The sequence below is a fragment of the Drosophila suzukii genome, chromosome 2R (assembly GCF_043229965.1).
Source record: "Drosophila suzukii chromosome 2R, CBGP_Dsuzu_IsoJpt1.0, whole genome shotgun sequence".
NCBI classification, from domain to species: Eukaryota; Metazoa; Arthropoda; class Insecta; order Diptera; family Drosophilidae; genus Drosophila; species Drosophila suzukii.
This window is the reverse complement of record NC_092081.1, coordinates 24,084,693-24,104,309: the sequence shown is the minus strand read 5'-3', so window position 1 is coordinate 24,104,309 and position 19,617 is coordinate 24,084,693. Positions and strand designations below refer to the sequence as shown.

Below are 19,617 nucleotides of genomic sequence, written 5' to 3'. Positions count from 1 at the left end.
GGGCTCCCTTGATGATGATGAAGATGCCGTGGACGGCAAATACCGAAAACGGGAGCCAAATTGTTGAAGGTGGAATAATAATTTCGAGCAGCTAAAAAGAAAGAAAACGCAGTTGGGCAGCTCGTGAGTTACATGCTTCAAGTTTGAAGCGTGGCCAATCGATTCGCCAAACGCAATGCACATGATTGAAGTGCACTAGTTTTAATGCATTTGGACCTATCCGAATGCATTAGGTAGTGGAAGTTCAACCCGAAGTTCAGCACAATTTGCGGCGAAGCAAATGAAATGCTATCTGCACGATCTGGCCAATCGATCGGGCACCGATCGCTGCCCTCGGTGCGTTGTTGTGGCAACACGTAGAGACCCAATTTTTTAGCATTTCGCCAGCTACTTGTTACGGGTCAGGCGGGGAGCGAGCTTCATCATCAATTTCGTTCAGGCTTCTCAGTCTCATAATCCCATGTTTGTTTGCATTAGCCACCGCAGACAGGCTGCAATTATGTCGTTTGGGGTTTGATGGCAACCGGCACTGTGACTGGAGCTTTCTGCCTAGTGGGACGAGCGCAGCTTCAGTTGATTTCGGGGGGAAAACAATCCTCCAAAGCCACTACGGACTTACCCTCACAGAACAAGAGTTCTATAGCTTTGGTATTGGGAATGAATTTAAAGTAGAGAGGACTGAATACTTCGGTTGAACAAGATCGGAGAGGGTATACAATGTTTCATGTCTCTGTCTATTTATTGCCAATTTGATTGCTGCAGACTTTGTGGCGCATATGAATTATGGGTTCAGTTCGGTTTTCAAATCGGTAGTCGAGTCACATTCCTTTGGTCTGCACTTTGGCTCTGTGACTCGACTGTATTCTGCACTGAACTCGACGTTCCCATTGTCGGTTAGTGGACCATGGGAAGTAGTGTCCTCTGCGCCAGAGTAATTGCGGCGCGTTAAAACGCGTGCGAAACGCTTGGATGCAGTCAACGAACCGCACGCCGGTGCTTCATCCGTCTGTTTTTTCGGTCGCCTGCTTTTTGTTTTTTGCACATTTCTGAAAATTAACACTTCGCCACACTCTAGCTTACACTCACTCTTTCCGAATTCATAAATGCGCATAAATTATGCCAAAAACACAAGCCAACCCTCCCAAGCGGTGGTTTTGCGGTTTTTCTTTGCGTTTCAATTATAATGAGTGAAAAATCATGTTAAACATTTAATGCACATGTCTACTCACTGGGTATCAACATTTTCATTTTAACCTAGGAAATGGTTTCTTAAAATTTATATACTCTTTGATGCATAAAATAAATATTTTAATATTACCAAAAATGTCCACAACATTTCTGTTTCAATAAAAACTGAAAAATATACCACGAATATACAATTTTTTTAAAGAGTTATGTACAATTCGAGTTTAGCCTATCAGTGCTCATGGTTGTTATTTTGAAACCCTTATTTCCAAGTCTGTGGTCGCGTGTCACTCTTTTTTATTTTGAGTAAGTGAATTGCGTTTGTTCCTTTTATTTTTTTGTAATTAGCTTCATTTTGGGTACTCTGTATTGAGTGTTAGGCACGGTTTTTAAATGCGTTAAAAATTGGGAGGGATGCATAAATGACGAAGTAAAATTACCTAATTTGAAAGCAAAAACGCAAAAATTCCATTCAATGTATGCCATTTAAATTAATTTTAGCTAAGTCTAATAAAAGCCTAATATCAGTAAAAAATGCATAAACTTGAAAATATCTGCAATATACATTTTTGTTATGAGGTTCTCAAAAAACCGATTAACTTTTCTAGCAGCATTCCATTTCACTCGGGTCTCCATGGACACATTTAAATCAAAAGCTGAGAAAATTTGACTTTAAATAAAAACGCAGGTCTAGCAGAACCAGAGTTAACCAACAGGATTGTCAAGGCCCGTCTAGTTTCAAGAGGGGAAACACGCAAAAATCGTCTACGAAAATCATTAAATGAAACTTTTGCGGCATTTGGGAGAAGGCTCTCAATGATTTTGCCTGACTGATTTGGTAATTTTGCGTTTGTATCGAATTTAAATAAAGTTCTCTTCGTCGCAAGAAAAAGTTTTGATTTTCACGAAGCGAATGATTTTGCAATTTATTTTTCGAATTTTCGTGTCTTTCCTCTGTTTCTTTTCTAGCATTGCAAATAATTTGTAATGAATTGACAAAATTCTACTGGGTTAGGGGAAGACGGCAGACTCTTACCCACCTACCCATATAATACGCTTTTAATGAGAAATACAGTATTGGGATTGGGCTTTAGGCGAGAAGGTCCTTGGGGTGTAGACAAAAGCACTGTCCGCGACCTGTCAATTAAATTAAATGCTGCGTTTCGTTCAAGTTCGAGACTTTGCTTAATTTCTGTTACACATCTTTTTTTCTTGTGCGTGGTCTAAGAGCTCTTTTTTCAGCAGAGTCATGCGATGACAATACTTGATTACTAGAGGCACGCCACTCGATCCCTCGAACTGAAAACGGTTCGAAATAAATTGATTCCTCAGACCAAGTTTAATTACTTTCTCACATGCAGCGAGCATTTGTGCGCAGCTTTCTGTATAACATTCGAATTAATTTGTTGGATGCTTTCAGGCGGTGTTAAAGTTATCAACTATGCGATTAAAAAAATGATAAGCCACTTTGTATTTAAAGCTGTCTTGGGTTGTGTAATACCTTTTATTTTGGCCTTTCGTGCATCACAGCTTCGAACAAAAAAGTTAAATAAGGAGCACAAGCTCGACGGAGGCCAGAAGCCTCATGTTCGGGGCCGTTGGAACTCGAAGTTAGCTCCGAACACAAAAGTGAAAATTATCGCCTGGCCAGGAGGCGATGGCAGATGAAAGTACACTCGAGCAGTCTCGGTGCTTTCTAGTGTTTGCATGGCTTATTCAACTTTATCCAGTTCCAAAAAGAAGGAAAAGAATCGCTGGCACAAGTGTCTATGTGAGATTCGGACTGGTTATGGGCTGAGCGGCCCTCTTAGGCGTCTAGAAATCTGAAAAATGTGCACAGACTCCGCGTCATCCGCTTCCGCCCGCTTATCCACGTTGGATCCAACAACAACGGCTAGAGCTGCCCCGACCTGAGCTCTGCAGACGATGTCTGGCAAGGCGATTTAGCAAATTAAAAGGTTTTTAATGCATGGAGTACTCTCTTACTTACTTCATAATTTGATGCCAACTGTGCCATGCAAATTCGAATTCGGCTGAGTCCACAGGACGAGCCAGGACCCAAAATCCGCAATTTGCTTCAGTGGGCTGTCTTTTATTTTTATCCAAGACTTGTACTTTTTGTTCTAATGCAAGGGTTTCCCCATTGAGTTTTCGGTAGGCCCTGTGCAATTTCCTCTTAAAATATTGCAGACGAAAAATGTATAAGCGGCATAGTCAAAGGAAGCAGGAATTTGTTTTTTAATTGCAAAATAAATGAAAATAGAAAACTGGGATTATCCTGGAACAACTATGTGGTGGCATCGAAAATAATGTTCTCAGCTTAAAGCTTACAAAATAAAAAACAGGCATCAACAAATAATTTCAAAGTTAATTTCCTGACAAAATAAACACTTATTACTGGAGTTAACATCCGATTTAACGTCACCCACACTCCCGACTTTTCCCGCACCTGCTTTCACCAAATCTAAATGAAGTAATCTATTCAAACCCCCTTAAAACGCTACCGCAAATTACACACTTGACTGCGACAGCTACACACGTTCGCGGAAAACTGGGAAATGCAAAGGAAGCCTTGTTTTGCAGTCTCAACCACACGACAACTGTCACGTGTCCCGTTGAGTGCTTTGTTCTGGAAAATTTCGCAGGTCGGAAAATTCGCAACTAAGTGGTGTGAGCGGCTTACACCCTCTTTCTGCAAAAGCCGTCAGCCAATTTCCTGAATATTGGGTTATTGGGCTGTGTACTTTTGCGGGTTCGGCGGTAATGGAGATCTGGGCATTAGTAAATTCTTTGCCAGCATTAAAGCTTATGAATGTTCAATTGCCTTGTGCAAAAAGGAGAGCATTTAAAAACGTTTTACGATTGCCAAAATGACAGTTGAATTTTTGATAAATGTCGACGCGTGTGCGTTGTGGGTAGAATAGCACGCTGCGCCTGAAAAGGGGGTGTTCGTTGTACCGATTTTATTGCTTGGAAAATGGCATGCAAGTGAAAGCTGTGTCCTCATTGCTTTGGGCTACTTCTGGTTTCTTAAGGACGCTACTCTCAACAAATGAAGCCAATTTTATAATAATGGCTTAAAGCAATTGAAAGGTGTGATGGAAGGAGAAGTGTTTACAAGTAGACAATGGTGGAAGGGATAACACAGAGAATTATTATTAATATAAATTCATAAGCAGGAGGAAATTTAAACTATTTTATACTTCAAAAATAAATTCAATACACAATTTCCTGTTATTTATTTGCAATTCCTTCCGAGTAAACCAAAACGAACTAAATGCAAAAGACAAACTTAGGTGGTCACAAGAAAGACATGCCTTGCCCAAGACAAGAAACTTCAAGAACAACTAAAAATTCCTGGGCTAGCAAATAATAATAATTTTGTGTACAACCCTTAGACTCCACCGCCTCCTTCCCCCACCTTTTCCCCAAGAGGTCAGACTACGCCTTTGTTTATGACGCAGTAATATTGAAATCAGGATAATTGTGCAAAAGGATGTGAAGAAAAAACCGCAAATACTTTGGGTCCAGGCAAAGCACCAGTCCCAAGTAGTCATTCATTCCGTAACGAAGATATCTCGAGAGCAATTTCCCTGCGACAAAAACTAAAAACAGGGAGGGCAGTGGACGGCAAAGGCTGAAGTGGAGTGAAAAACTCTACCATGCAGAAAGTGGTCAACATTTTTGCCACTGCCATGGGCAAGAATAAAAGACGTCGCCCGGCAAATGCAATCCGAATGCAGCAAAAAGGTAGCAATCATGGTGCCGAGTAGTCGTCGAATAATAATAACCTCCATCCTAGTTTCTGTTGTGTGCTGCTTAGCAGTGGCAGCTCTTGCGGTAATAAACCATAAGAATAAGACATTTCCCGTGGCATGTTCTCGTAAATGTGGCAGTGAAAGGCAATTAAAATGAGCACTCAGCTCAGAAATATCAGCAGCTAAATTGAGTTTTGCTATTTTCCGATTTTAAGGGTCTATGTGTATTCTGAATGAGTAAAATAAATGAAATGTCTAGAAAACGTCAAACACGAACAAATTTTTAAGCAGCTCCCATCAACGATCTTTCGTAAGAGTTAAAGCTGTTTATTATTTAATCTAACTTATTTAAGGCAGACATGGCTCTTACCCACTGCGCTTCCACTCGCTTTCAGCAGGCGCACAATATGAATCAAAAGCACCTCAGGGTCACAGGGCCTTCTCCCTCCTGATCAACCCTATTCTAAATTCGAACCCAAAACATAACCTGAAATTAGCATTCATAATGCTCCTGTTCATCAGAACCGCTGTCGACATCTCATCGTGGCCGTCAAGCGCATCTCAAAGGACGTTCTTTCATAATTAATTCTCACACAGAAAAATGTTCAAAGATATTTTTGCACTTTTGCACAACAACCCCGCTACCTCTTTCCACTTTCCCCGTGCACTTGCCTTTCAAAATATTCTGCTTGTGTGGCAACGTCAAAAGCAGCGACAGCCCAAAACAAAGCAAAATGCTAAATGCGGCGAAAAATCAAAAAGCAAAGCGCGCAAAAATAAAACATGTTTACCTCTACAATTTGACTGCTACATTTTCGTGCGGGTGGATGGATATGCAAATTTCCCTTGGCTTGTATTATGGGACCAGCGCCTATGTTTTTTCGGGCGACTAACTGCGCCGCATTGGCCCTGCTCTGCTGCTATGATTTATATACTCACGGCGTGCGCGTATTTATCAAACTCTAATTAATCGGTGATAAACCGATCAAGACGCTAAATGCTGCACTACACGAAGCCGCCGAGAAACCGAAGACTCTCTGCAAACTCTCCCAGCGGATCTGCACTTTGCGCCTGCAAACGGGTTTGGAACACCTCTTCCCAAAACTCGGCTTCGATTGCCTTAACGTTTCTGGTTTCTGTTTCGCAGTGCACCGATTACCATGTGATTCCGCAAAGCCCCTTCCGAACCCCAGACCATACCAGCATCCACATCCACATCTCCAGCCCCTTGCGTTCTCCGTTTCGGGAGTACGAGTATTTGTTGAAGCAATTTGCTTTCCTGAATCTTGTGGCTGACCAAGGCGACTGCGATGCAATCAATATATGCTCGTGTCCAGCAAATAATAGACTTCAAACTGGCATTTTAAGCGTTTCTTTTTTCAAAGCCAACGTCTCAGTACGAAGTGCGATTGCGCCTGGAAGGAGTCCACCGAGCGTTTTGGGAATACGATAATTTCATTCCTCTCTCCGTGGGCAGAAGACTTTTCCCCCAAATGCACACATAGTTGGAGTTAAAAATAGTTGACTTCAGGTTGAACTTACAGGGGGCTCCACCAAGGCCAACCTGCCTTTTCTCCAAGCGGCCAGCAACAGCGAAGATCACTTTTCAGCACTGGAGCCGAGCATCCTGTATATGTCATAGCAATGAACTCTAATCCACTTTAGCAAATCAATTTATTAGCCACGTATGACTTATGCCTTTTTAAATGTGCGCTTGCATGTGTCTAGTTTAAGGTTGAGCGTTTAGAGGTTGGCCATGCCACAAAGGCCGGCTTAGTCGCGGGGTAGGCACAAGCTGAGGAGGCGCAAAAATTTATGTTAACATGTTTTGCGTAGCGCCCTCTGGTGTGTAATTTGGCGTTGTTTAGGTATCACGATTACGATTCCACTTCAACTGGGTTTTCTGCCGACCCTAAGTCGGTGCAAATAGACCGTAAAATACGAGCACTCGTATATGTGTTTTGAAAAAGTTGCTTGGGTGTAAACCATGATTATCTCCACTATAAATGATATGTGTAGGGGAATACAGTTCTATGGGAGTCGGAGACCAGTTAGTGTCGAAAGTAAGCGTGTGAAACAACGTGTAGGAGTGGTGTGGGGGCTTGGAGCCGTGATTATTTATAGGTGTGTGGGTACTAGTGATCAGCCAGGAGCTCCTGACTTCGCAAAAGCACTCCCAAAGGCAACAAACGGAAAGCAGTTCTAAATATCAATTATCCATCTAGGCGGCAGCCGTTGCCAAAAAAGAGGGGGAAGAAAATGTTTAGTTTTTCTGGCTCAACTTTTTGGACAGCTTCCTCCATCTGCGGACCCGCACATAAACGTTGAGTATAAATTGAAAAAGCCATTTTGCTGCCAATTTAGCAAACACTTAAACCAATTTTGCACTTCAATCCACCGACGCACACAAAAAAGGAGGTTCTCACACTTTCCCAGTGGCTCTTCAGCTGAAGCCACACATTTGCACACTGCGGATCCCAGGCGAATGACAGTCCATGCAGCTTGCATCGACACTGACTTGACGCGGCAAGGGCGACCCAAAAGTCAGCTGCCCTTCCCCACAGAAAGGAGTGTGTAGGAAGCATCCAAAACGTTGCCAACAAAGTGTGAAAATGTCAAGTCGTAAAGTCTGCCCTGGCCAGGAGCTCGGAGCGCGCGGCGAGAGGGGTTCAGTCTGTAAAGTGAAATACTTGCAAGGATGTGGGTTGCTCGACACCCTACTCTGTCCAGGCAGTTTTAATTTAATAGTCTACTTTAGGAGGGTATCAGCATTTGAAATGGGAGGAAACTCAGTCCAGATTAGTTTAGTATAGTTCAATGCCAGCAACGAGAAAACAGAGTAGTATGGGAATTCCTTAAGGTTGAAATACAACTAGTAACCTCTGCGTAGGCAATCATGTGCAATCGACTGTGTCACTTTTACAAAAATGTCCTGTATTTGCCAGTTCTATACGTCCGGTGAGGTAGTTCCCGGAGACCTTGCGACAGTTCCTTTGCCTTTAACTGATGATATTCCATCAGGCCCAAGCCCCGCAAAAAAGTGAGAGTTCTTTTTATTACCATCTCGGTGGCTACCACTCTTTTCTTTTATAAATAACCCTATAGTGTTGATAAAGACTTGTTAGAGACAAAGGCTTCCGAATCTGGAGTGTCGGCCTCCGATCTGGCCGACTGCCGTGCAGAAAATTGGCTTCTAAAGAAGAAGTTACTGGAGTACGAGGTTACCATTGAGAATCTGGAGCAGCTGGTGACAACTATAGTTGAGAAGCAGCATCAAATCTTGAGCGAAATGTTTTACTTGCGAAAGGAAAATCGAGAACTGCAGTCCGAGTGCCATCTTCAACGCGAGTATCACTCAATGGAGAGGAATGCCCTGATGAGGGAGTTGCATGACGCCCGGAGCTCGAGTCGAAGCCGAAGTTTTCTCTTGGTGAGTGGCTAAACTCCGCAAGGAAAATAAAATTGTATGTATAATTCTCAATTGCAGGGATGCGGATCTAATGGAAGTAAAGGATCCTCTAATACCGACTGTGAAGAGGAAGATATCAGTGAATTGGAAGACGAGGATCACTGCGAAAACGGGTGCGACAGCAATGAAGATCAGGCCTTGGATGCCGATGAAAATTGTGAAGCGCCTTCAGCACCAAGTTCGGATGAACATTCCTGTAGGACTTATCCGTCTTCATCAAACTCAGAGTCTAGTGACACGGATGACAACACATCACGTGATTACAAAAGCAATGAGGATACCCCCATCAGTAATAGCGACACTGACTGACCGTACAAAAAGCAATCACCTCCTTAAGCATTTGAGTTTATATTTTTCTGAAGAAATACATTTCAGACTTTAAAAATGAATCCTTCTTGGGAAGGCTTTCTAACATCACTTTAACTTTCCATTTATCGCATTAAGTAATCAAAACAAGAACGTGACAATCGCACAAAACAAATCAACAATACGTTTACCATGACGTGACGGTAGCAGTCTGTCAAACAGACAAAAACAAACGCATCAAATGAGAAAAATGGAGAAAACCTGTGCAAAGTATTTGCATATCAAAACGCTAAAGGGCTGTGCAAAAGCCATAGCCGAAATACTCTGAAGGCTGGTGCCACACAAATATGATTGAATGGCTGCTAAATATATGGTCCACCGAAAGGGGGAGTATTTAAATTACTCACAAAAACGTGTTAAGTGTTTATCTATCGAAAAAGTTCAAGGCAAAAAATAGGAAGCCCTTTCATAGCTTCTGGCTTTACCCTGCACGACTCTTTGGGTCTTGGCCCAACAGAAATTGGTAAGAGAAGAGGGAATGTGTGCTTGTATGCTGGGCCATTTATCAAGCTGGAAAGTTTTTATCACAAATGAGTCGTGGCAAGGCAGTCGAAGGTCCCGGCCACCCGTTTGCCACCAGGATTAATGAGTCTCGTGTGCTTCTGCTGCTGCCTGTCCTATTCTACATCCTTGAAACCCGCCTCACAACACGTACCAATAATCCATCATCAGCCCTCTTCAAGTGGCAACTTGTGGAAGCTTTTGGATTGCTCCCCAGATCGGTTATCTCCGCTGTGTTCCTTGTGAGGTTATTTGACACCATATATGGGTGTTGATAACAACAGAAGTTATGCCATGTCATAAATGCAACTCTTCAGATGCTTGATTCAAGGAAGCAGTCTTAGGTGATCTTTTCACAAACAGACAAAAGACCAAATAACAATACAATGTGAGGCACCCGTTGCAGGTCAATGCTGGCCAGCAATGTAGCTGCTGTCCCAACAAAATTATTAATGACCAACCGGCTCTACTATATGCATATCGAGTCAAGAGCTGTTGGCAATATCATTTATCACACGAGAATTTTGTTCAGAAACTTGTTGCGCACAAAAAAGATTTTCGTGTACACGTGAGAAGGGATCCTTTGGACCGACAAGCTACTGAAGACTACCGCGGCACAACTGGCTTGGATAAGAGATGTGAAACCGAACAAGGCATAAAAGAAAAGCGCGTATCTACGGCAGAAATATATTAATATGCGATGCCGGCTGGGCAACCTAAACGCTATGCAAATCGCATCATAAAAGGTGAGGCGGTATCAAACTGGTGTTGCTGGGTTATCCCTAGCACCGACTATTTAGCAGCAGCACCAGGCGCTGCATCAGCATCTCCGAAAGGAGCAACAAGTAGCTAGGAATTGCATGTGACTGAGCATTGAGAATGGTGGGCAAGAGATTAATGGACTTGTGTTTCAGGCTACATTGAATTCTACTGGAGGTCTTGTTAAAAGCAGACATATGACACCAAAGTGTTGCTAAGTGGTTGCTTGCTCGCCTTTGTGAATGACTAATATGTCTGATGCGTGAATGGTACGACCATGCCGTTTAGGTCGTAATTTTATGTTATAAGAACAACTCCTGCTATCCCCTAACATTAAACGATAAAAACCGTATTTTCTGGATCAACGCCTACCTATTTACTCAACCGTGTAAATACACAAAACATTCGCAGAAAACTGCAGAAATAAATTCGCGTGTTCTAAGCAATTTCAAACCAATAATCGTTGGGTGTCTTTTAAATTAAGTAACCAGAGCCATGCAAGCCAAATATTAAGCCATATTGACATGCCGCCAGTACAACAATGATGTGTGTGATGGGAAAAAGGCAAGGACTTTTTGTTATTTTTTATTTAACTAATCTAAAATTAAAATCAGTATCACCTCAAACTTCTTGGAGATAAGACGTGTTACCTCTGTGCTCCCGTAGTGCTAATCACAAACAGCAGCTCTTGCTAGCTTACCAGCAAAAAAACAAACAAGTGCACAAAACAAAATTCGCAACAATCAAAAACAACAAACACAACAAACACATCAAACACAAATCCACGTGCCGGGCGCCAGCCCAATAAAAACAACAACAATGGATAAACCGCCTGACATAAGTAGAACATCAATATACAACAAACACCTAGGCGAACCAAAATACATTGTAATCACCAGAACCGACAATAAGTCTTTTGAAAATGTATCACCCTTCCTAATTAAAAAAACCATCGATTTCGCGTGCGGAGGAGAAGTGGAGTCATGCAAAAACACTCGATCGGGCTACTTATTAGTTAAAACTAAGAACAATTTACAAGCAAACAAATTACTTAGAATAAAAAACATGGCAGACATTGAAGTAAAAGCCACCGAACACAAGACCTTGAACTTCTCTAAGGGGGTCATATACTGCAACGAATTACGCAGTATAGACGAAACCGAAATACTAAACGAACTAAAACATCAAAAAGTCACTGAAGTGCGAAAAATCCTAAAAAAACAAGATCAAGCTTTAACAGAAACTGGCTTAATTATAATAACATTCCAAACCCTTACTCTCCCAGACTCCCTGAACATTGGATACGAAAAGATCCGCGTACGCCCATACATCCCGCTCCCATTAAGGTGCAGAAAATGCCTACGATTTGGACACCCGACTCCAACCTGTAAAAGCCCCGATGAACTTTGCAAGAATTGCTCCGAGAAAGTCCACACCGAAGAAAATGAGAAATGCAACAGCGAAAAATGCTGCATTAACTGCAAACACATGTTCGAAACAGACGCAAAACACAGCCCACTAGACCGCAGCTGCCCAACATTCATAAAACAAAAAGAACTGATCACAATAAAAACTACACAAAAAGTGGATCACAAAACTGCACTAGAACTATACTACACTCGTCGCAACCAACATCTTAGCAACAGCTTTGCATCTGTCCTATCTAAACAACAGACCCCCAAAACAACAACTACCACAAAAATAACACCCACACCCCAGCGCACAAAACAAAACAATGACACGCAAGCAACACACGAACATCAACAAAGAAAACTAACATCATACCAAGACCTCTCTACAGACACCTCCACACCAACTCAATTTACAAACACCACACCACCCCCACAAACTTCACCCGCTCACCAAACAACTGATGTTATCAGCATGGATCTCGACCCCCCTACCACCTCAAAGGACAACATGGCAAGCGAAAGGACCCAAGATCTGAAACTACGTATTTTCTCTAAGGACAAAAACAAGACACTAACAACCAACTTAAAAGCCACCAAAACTAACCAACCAAAAAATCTTAACAAAAACAAGCACATTAACATAAGCGACTCAGAAAGTATGTGACACTTTTAGCAGCAGTTAGCAAAAAACAGGTACTCAATCAACTAATCCTTTACCAACAACAAACTACTGGCTTTTAAAATGACTATGAAGATTATACAATGGAATATGAATGGATATATCAACAACTACGGCGAACTTCAAACAATCATTAAAAAACACACACCACTTATAGTATCTTTACAAGAAACACATATAAAATTTAACAGTCACATTCCCATACCCATTAACTATATACTTATTTCAAAAAACACCTCATCTTCCCACGGTGGCGTAGGTCTCCTAGCCCACAAATCACTGCAAGCTCGAGAAATAACCCTTAGCGACGATTTTGACGCGGTATGCATGGAACTGAACTCCAAACTTAAATTCAGAATTATCTCAGCCTACATCGCACCTAACAAATCTTTCTCACTGCAAAACCTTCAGGCCGTACTAGACACCTCACACATACCCACCTTGATCACTGGCGACTTTAACGGTTGGCACAAAAACTGGGGCTCAAATCAGAACAACACAAGGGGAAAAATATTAGAGAAATTTATAACCCAATCAAACTATATTTTATTAAACGACATGTCTCCTACTCACTTTAGCACACACAACACACTAACAAACGTTGATCTAACTTTCAGCAGCCCAATGCTACAAATCGACAGCAAATGGCAAACAGAAGATAATCTGTTTGGCAGCGACCACTTCCCCATAATTATTACCCTCTTCACCTCCAACACATCGAACCGCCAAGTCACTCCACGTAAGCCTACATTTCTAACCGACAAAGCAAACTGGCAAGAATTTTGCCAGCTAACTGAAGAATACTCCGCACAAAGACAACCAAGCACAAACATAAACAAGGAAGCTGCAACAATCCACAAAATAATCCTCTCCAGCGCCCACAAGGCAATACCCCAAACACACCCTATAAGTAAGACCCAAAATGTACCATGGTGGAACAATAACCTTAGCAAACTGAGAGCAGACAAAATGAAGAAATGGCACGATCTAAGAAGAAACATAACTACAGAACACATCCTGAAATACAAAAAAGCAAATGCACTATTTAGACTAACACTAAAACAAGATAAAAAACAAAGTATAAACAACTTCACTTCCCAAATCTCACCCGAAACACCCCCAAAAACAATCTGGAGCAACATCCGACGATTTTGCGGACTCAACCCTCAAAAAAACATACACTGCATATTTAACCCAACCACAAACCAAAACACCACCCACAAACTAGAAATCGCAGACTTATTTTGCAAAAATTTTTCAGAAATATCATCCGATACAAATTTTACCACCACATTCATACACCAAAAGCAAACATCACTTAATAACACACACACCCTGTCATACATTCCCAGCAAAAGAGCAATAGAAATAGAAAAGCCCATAACACCAATAGAATTCGCAGCAGCACTAAACACACTAAAAGGAAATACACCCGGACTGGACAGAATTAACTATACCATGATAAAAAACATAGGTAAAACAACAAAAAATAGAATAATAAGCCTGCAAAACTCAATATTAAATAACTACATCCCACAAACCTACAAAAATAGTCTTATAATACCAATAATAAAACCAAACACAGATAAAACCAACCTAAATTCATACCGGCCAATCTCACTAAACTCATGTCTATCAAAAATTCTTGATAAAATTATAGCAAAACGACTGTGGGGGTTTGTACTAAACGACAAACTTATCCAAAACAGCCAAACTGGTTTCAGAAAAGGTAAATCAGCTATGGACAGTCTACTGCTAGTTGACCATCTATTAGCAAGAGCTATCTCAAGAAGAAACCACGCATCCATCATATCCCTAGATTTCGCAAAAGCTTTCGACAGAATTGGAATCCACTCCATACTCAATCAACTCGCCAGTTGGAAAACAGGACCAAAAATAACAAACTACATAAAAAACTATATGACAAACAGAAAAATACTGGTTCGTATCAACTCCGACCTCTCCTCCTTTCAACCCATCCAAAACGGCATACCTCAAGGCTCTCCACTTTCCGTGATCCTCTTTGTGATAGCATACAACCAACTAGCAGAAAAACTCACTCTTCATCCCAACATTAGCCTAAGCGCATATGCGGACGACTTTAACTTGATACTAAAACTAAAAAACAGAAAAAATATCAACATAAACCTTAACCCCATCATAACCACCATACTGGACTGGGCCGAATACTCTGGCGCCAAGCTCTCGACCACAAAATGCAAACACCTGCACGTCTGCAGAAAGCACAACTGCAACTGCACTTTATCCACGGGTAACATACAAATACAAAACGAAACATCACTAAAAATACTTGGCGTACATTTCAATAACAAATACAGGTGGAAAACGCACACTGAACTACTCTCACACAGCCTCAAACAATCAATTAACATAATAAAATGCCTCTCAAGCCCAAAATTCAACTGCAACACGTCTACACTCCTAAACGTCACAAAAGCAATCATCACCGCAAAAGCAGACTACGGCCTTCCAATCTACGGATATTGCCCACAAACAACATTACGAAAAGTAAAATCACCGATAAACACTGCCTTCAGAACTGCTCTTGGCGCATTCAGGACGACACCTATCGACAACATCCTGTACGAAGCACGCGCAGACCCACTAGAAGATAGACGTGACCTCCTAACAACAAACATTTTAAAATCCCTGATTAACGCCAAAAACTCCCCAATAATAAAAATTCTTAAATCATACCGACCACCAAAACGACCACAATACAAATCAACAATAGACCGCATAATAGAAAACTCCAAAGCGCACGACCTCCCCCTCAAACAAGTTACTCAGCGTGCACAGACCGCACCACCCTGGAACACTGATATGTTAAAAATCGACACATCGCTAAGTACATACAACAAAAAAAACACAACACCACAAATTTTTCGGAAACTATTCACAGAAATTAAGACAAAAGACAATCACAAATTCACCTACATTTACACAGATGGATCGCATACAAACACAATTACCAGCCTCGCAATCACAACCGAAACATATAGCATAAAACTAGGCCTTCTACCACACTACTCGTCAGTGTTTTCCGCTGAGCTGCTAGCGATTGTAGAGGGGCTCGAAATATTAAAGAAGAAAAGAGGCAAATTTTGCATATGCTCTGACTCTCTCTCTGCCATCGACGCAATAAAAAACACAAACAATATTGAGCATTACATTTCACACGCCCGCAACCTGCTACAAAAATTCCCTAACAAATTCAAACTGCTCTGGATACCCGGCCACGTAGGAATACCAGGAAATGAACTGGCGGACTCCCTAGCAAAAAACGCAATCAAACAACCACTTATAACTATTGAAAATCTTAACACAAAAGACATACTAAAATATATAAAAAACACACACCAAGCCAAAACACTATTACATATAACGAAGACATCAGCCTGGTACCAGTCAATTAACCAACTCCAACTCAACAGCTACCACATCACAAAGAACAACCACTTATCCATCTCACGTTTAGACCAGATAAAAATAACAAGACTCAGACTTGGACACACCAAAATAACCCACACACACTACATCGATCCAAACCATACCAATACCTGCCCATTCTGCAACGACATTGTATCAATAAGACACTTACTTTCCACTTGCAACGCGCTAAACATCCAAAGACAACAAATATTTAATAACACCAATCCACTAGAAGCACTTTCCAATCCCACACCACCAAACATATCAAAAATTATACAATTTCTAAAAAACACAAATTTATACCACCGCATATAGGATAACTCTACCTAAGCTAAACAATAGAAATAAATACCTATAAGAAACCCTAAAAAATAATATTATATACAATTCGAGCTGAAGGCCCACGTCGCCATTGCTCAACATCATTGCTAGCTGATAATTTCAATTATTTGTTAGCTCTTTATAAATAAATAAATAAAATCATTTTTCCACTCAGCACGCAGGAGCTGCAGCACATTCACGAAAAAGGAACAAATAAATGATACATGGCGATTGATAAAGGTTGGGAGAAGTCAATTTCTGAAACATACTCTACCATTTTAAGGTAGAAGCAAATGAGTACTCATATTTATACTTTAACGAGAATGACACACCACCGCAGCACAGAAAAACGTAATTAACAAATACAAAAAGACTACCTGATAGCTATGCCCTATATATATCCTCAGGAAGGGACTCTTTTCTACCCCTAGTAAACAGTTTGATTTTAATTAATGAACCGCAAAGTTATATATATGGAAATGTTATCCAATGAAGCCAGACAGTCAAAATGTTCTCTCTCTAAACTGTAATCCTTTTTCTGTTAATACTGTGTTCCTCATTAAATAAACTTCGGTTTTGGTAAGACACGGCAACTATGCAATCAGCTTTCAGGTGCAACATTCTCGATTGGGGTAAGTGCCGAATAAGGGAACATTTCACTTCACAGGTTTACTTCAAAAAGTTCCTCATGCATATTTATGCCACTTAATTTTTTCGTTCGGCGAATGAATGGAATCGAAGAGTATTTATTTCGGCAAATGTGAACCCCTTTCTTTGGCTTAATTAAAAGACCCATTTTTATGTTCTGGTCTGTCAGTAAACCCTTGTGTCCCCATGCATATTTATGAGTATGGATTTAATAAACATTTGTATTTATTTTTCTGATTCTAGTCTCTTTGACGTTTACATATATAAAACAAAGCAATTTTGTTGCTACAGAAGCCTCAATTAAACGAAGCAAAGTTCCGTAGTAAACAATATACATATAAGTAAACGGAAGAATAATTTACACAGACTGAGACCAAATTATCTTTCATTCTTGTTCTTGTACTCAATACAAATACGAAAGCGAAAAAATAACATCAGCATAGGTTCCACCCGAATTCCGCTCAAAGAGATGTTTCTATCCCTTACGAGGCATCCATCTTTCCAAAGCATTATTTTTTAAAATATGCCAACAACATTGCTCCACCTCTGACCACAATTTTATCAACATTACTCCAATGTTGTTAATGTAAATGTTTTTTAATTTATTAAAATTAAATTTAAAATTTAATAAGTTGCCTAGTCTGTGAGTCGTTTGCCATTTATCTTCAAACTCTCGGTGCAGAGTCAAAATTTAACAAGGAGAGCGTACGATAAAAGCGAATCATACTGATTTGAGTAGGGAAAATCATTTGCTAAATTGAGGAAAATAATATAGCGCACAGCAAGCTGAACGAGAGTCGAGGAAAGTGCAACATGTGTTGTACTTTGAGTACCAGTACGGTTACGATCGTTATCACCAAATCAGCGGCAGGGGTTAATAGAGCTGTACACAACAGGGCTCAGCGGAGGCCGAGCCCACTTAACGATAGCCAAGCTCGAAACCAGCCAGGCAGCACACATGGCCCCACTTTGGCCTCGAAGCCTCCAGCCAGGGATCAGGCCCAGGTGCAGCTGCGGTGGAGCTGGCCACATTATTTGCAGATCTCGCACCTTGGCTATCAGCGCAGCCAGCGAGTGGAAAACGACCATGGCACCCCGGCACTTGACCACACTTATCCATCTTCTTTGCAAAATGTTGTGATAAACCCGCGAACGGCAGGCAGAAGAGATCGAAATCGCCGTTTGATCGCCTATTCGCTGTGCCATACTTCGATTATGGTTAAGTAGACAGCAAGCTACTTAACCCCCAGCTAAAGCGGTTGACTTTGACGATCGGCTTTTGATGGGAGGGAGAGGGAGAGTTGACTGCGGATTATCTTGTTTTGGCGGGGCGTCATTTTTTAGTAAATTACTTTAATAGTATAAACATAATCATTTGTACAGCGGCTGCTGCTCAGCAAGGCAACCGAGTACATGGCACCATTGAAGCGCAAGCTGTAGATGCTCACATTGTGGAGAGGGCGAGCTTGTGCCAGCGTTCTAGTAGTAATTTCATTCTAGTTACGAAGCTGTGATCAGTCGAATCACAGTTATCTGGGTAACAGTGAAAAATTGAAAATGGTACATGTGCGAGGAATAGACCTGTGTTCACGTCAACTGTGTAGATCTTTATGTTTGATAATGCTGGAAAAATATTGGACTATACGTTCCAAGGCACAAAACGGAAAGATTGCTGCGATGGATGAAAGCGTGTTTCATGAATTTCATCAATTTGTTCTATTCACTGAGGCGCTTTGCACTTATGCCCTTCGAGTTCAAGAGGTGAATGAAATTAAGTTGAAACCTACGATCCACAAATTCGAGAACTCAAAACGCAGCTGTCAATGTTTCCTCCCTTTTAAACAAAAAAGGTGTCCTTTGAAAGGGACCTCATTTAAATTTTTAATCAAACTTATTTGCATACGCAGGAGTCTCATGTGTGTACACATATATCGCTTACCTGAGCATACAATATCAGTAGACAAAGATAACCGGGGATCGTCCAAAAAGGGATTAATTCAAGCAGCTGGATGCTGTGTTGGCTCTGAAAAGGGTTGATCCTGCCTCTCTGCATCTTCTCCAAACCAAAAATCGTTGCGCGTAAAATTTTGTTTTTCTAAGAAATAAAAAATGCACACAAATTTGAATAAAACAGAAAGGAAAGTGTTGTATAAAGGAAGAGAAACGGCCAAGAGAAAAGCGCGAAAACCACGAAATTTTTGCATAATTTATTGAAATTTCGTGCCACAGACAAAGGAGTCGAAACGGTACGAAAACCAAGAGCCAAGCACCCTAGTCCGAAATTGCATGAAATGTGTTTCTATTTTCCTGCTGCTCCGTGGCGCCCCATGCTGCATTATCCTTTTTGGCTTGTGTGCATTTATTTTTCATTTGCATGAATTTTTCATTGTTTTTCCAGACACGAAAGGAGCTGCCGCTAGGATGCACTTAACGCTCCACGGGATCAAGGACAAACACGCGATATTTGTCAGCGGGAAATCAGCTTGCAAATCGAGCTAAAATAAATTGGGCTCTCGGTAGACACCGGGTAGTATATAGACATTCATCCTTCCGAGAAGCATAGGTAAATATTTTTCGTTTTAATGCAGCAAATCCATAACATTTTCTAGTAGCCGCCGACGTCCCTGCGGAACGAATGTAAACAGATTTCCACGCAATTTGTTGTCACTTGACAGTCAGGCGATACCAGTTTGCATATAAAAAGACGTTGGAGCTTAAATAAACAAGGTTTAGTTAAATAAATACTAACAAAGTTAATTATTTGTTATTTAAAACTCTAATGGTCGGCGTTCAGTTTGGTTATTTCTAAAATATATGTTAAAAATAGGGAAATTACTATAAACTAAGGGTAAACTGAGTTGTGATATTAAGAAAGGAGTTCTCTTGTACGCCATCAGCCATTTTCCAAGAATCCGGGGGTGAAGAGACTTAGATTTAATCGAAAGCTAAATCCTTTACACGAGTGTGTCCATATCCAAACAACAACAATGGGAACGCATGCCCACCCCATCCCCACCATTGCATTTTTCTAGGAGAGGGTGGCAGCGTGGGTTGGTGGTGGTGCGG

At 41.1% G+C, this 19,617-nt stretch overlaps 1 protein-coding gene across 2 annotated transcripts; it reads left to right on the top strand.

Moving 5' to 3' along the window:
- Nucleotides 1-7,800: 7,800 nt before the first annotated feature.
- LOC108008824 (clumping factor A) lies at nt 7,801-9,112 on the top strand. 2 transcript variants are annotated; one of them, XM_017072731.4, is made up of 3 exons: nt 7,801-7,983; nt 8,049-8,373; nt 8,431-9,094. In XM_017072731.4, exons 1-3 carry the CDS (start codon nt 7,871-7,873, stop codon nt 8,719-8,721), a joined length of 729 nt encoding a protein of 242 aa, XP_016928220.2. In that variant the 5' UTR covers nt 7,801-7,870; the 3' UTR covers nt 8,722-9,094. The 2 variants fall into 2 exon arrangements, with proteins under 2 accessions (XP_016928220.2, XP_016928221.2); XM_017072732.4 differs by having other exon boundaries at nt 7,818-7,983; nt 8,060-8,373; nt 8,431-9,112.
- The last annotated feature ends 10,505 nt before the right edge of the window (nt 9,113-19,617 follow it).

Bases quoted from the DNA above. Each gene is read 5' to 3' on its own strand.
- LOC108008824 (XM_017072731.4), top strand. From the start codon at position 7,871: ATGTCCTGTATTTGCCAGTTCTATACGTCCGGTGAGGTAGTTCCCGGA. The intron at 7,984-8,048 runs GTGAGAGTTCTT...ATAACCCTATAG, and splicing joins GGCCCAAGCCCCGCAAAAAA to TGTTGATAAAGACTTGTTAG. The intron at 8,374-8,430 runs GTGAGTGGCTAA...TCTCAATTGCAG, and splicing joins GAAGCCGAAGTTTTCTCTTG to GGATGCGGATCTAATGGAAG.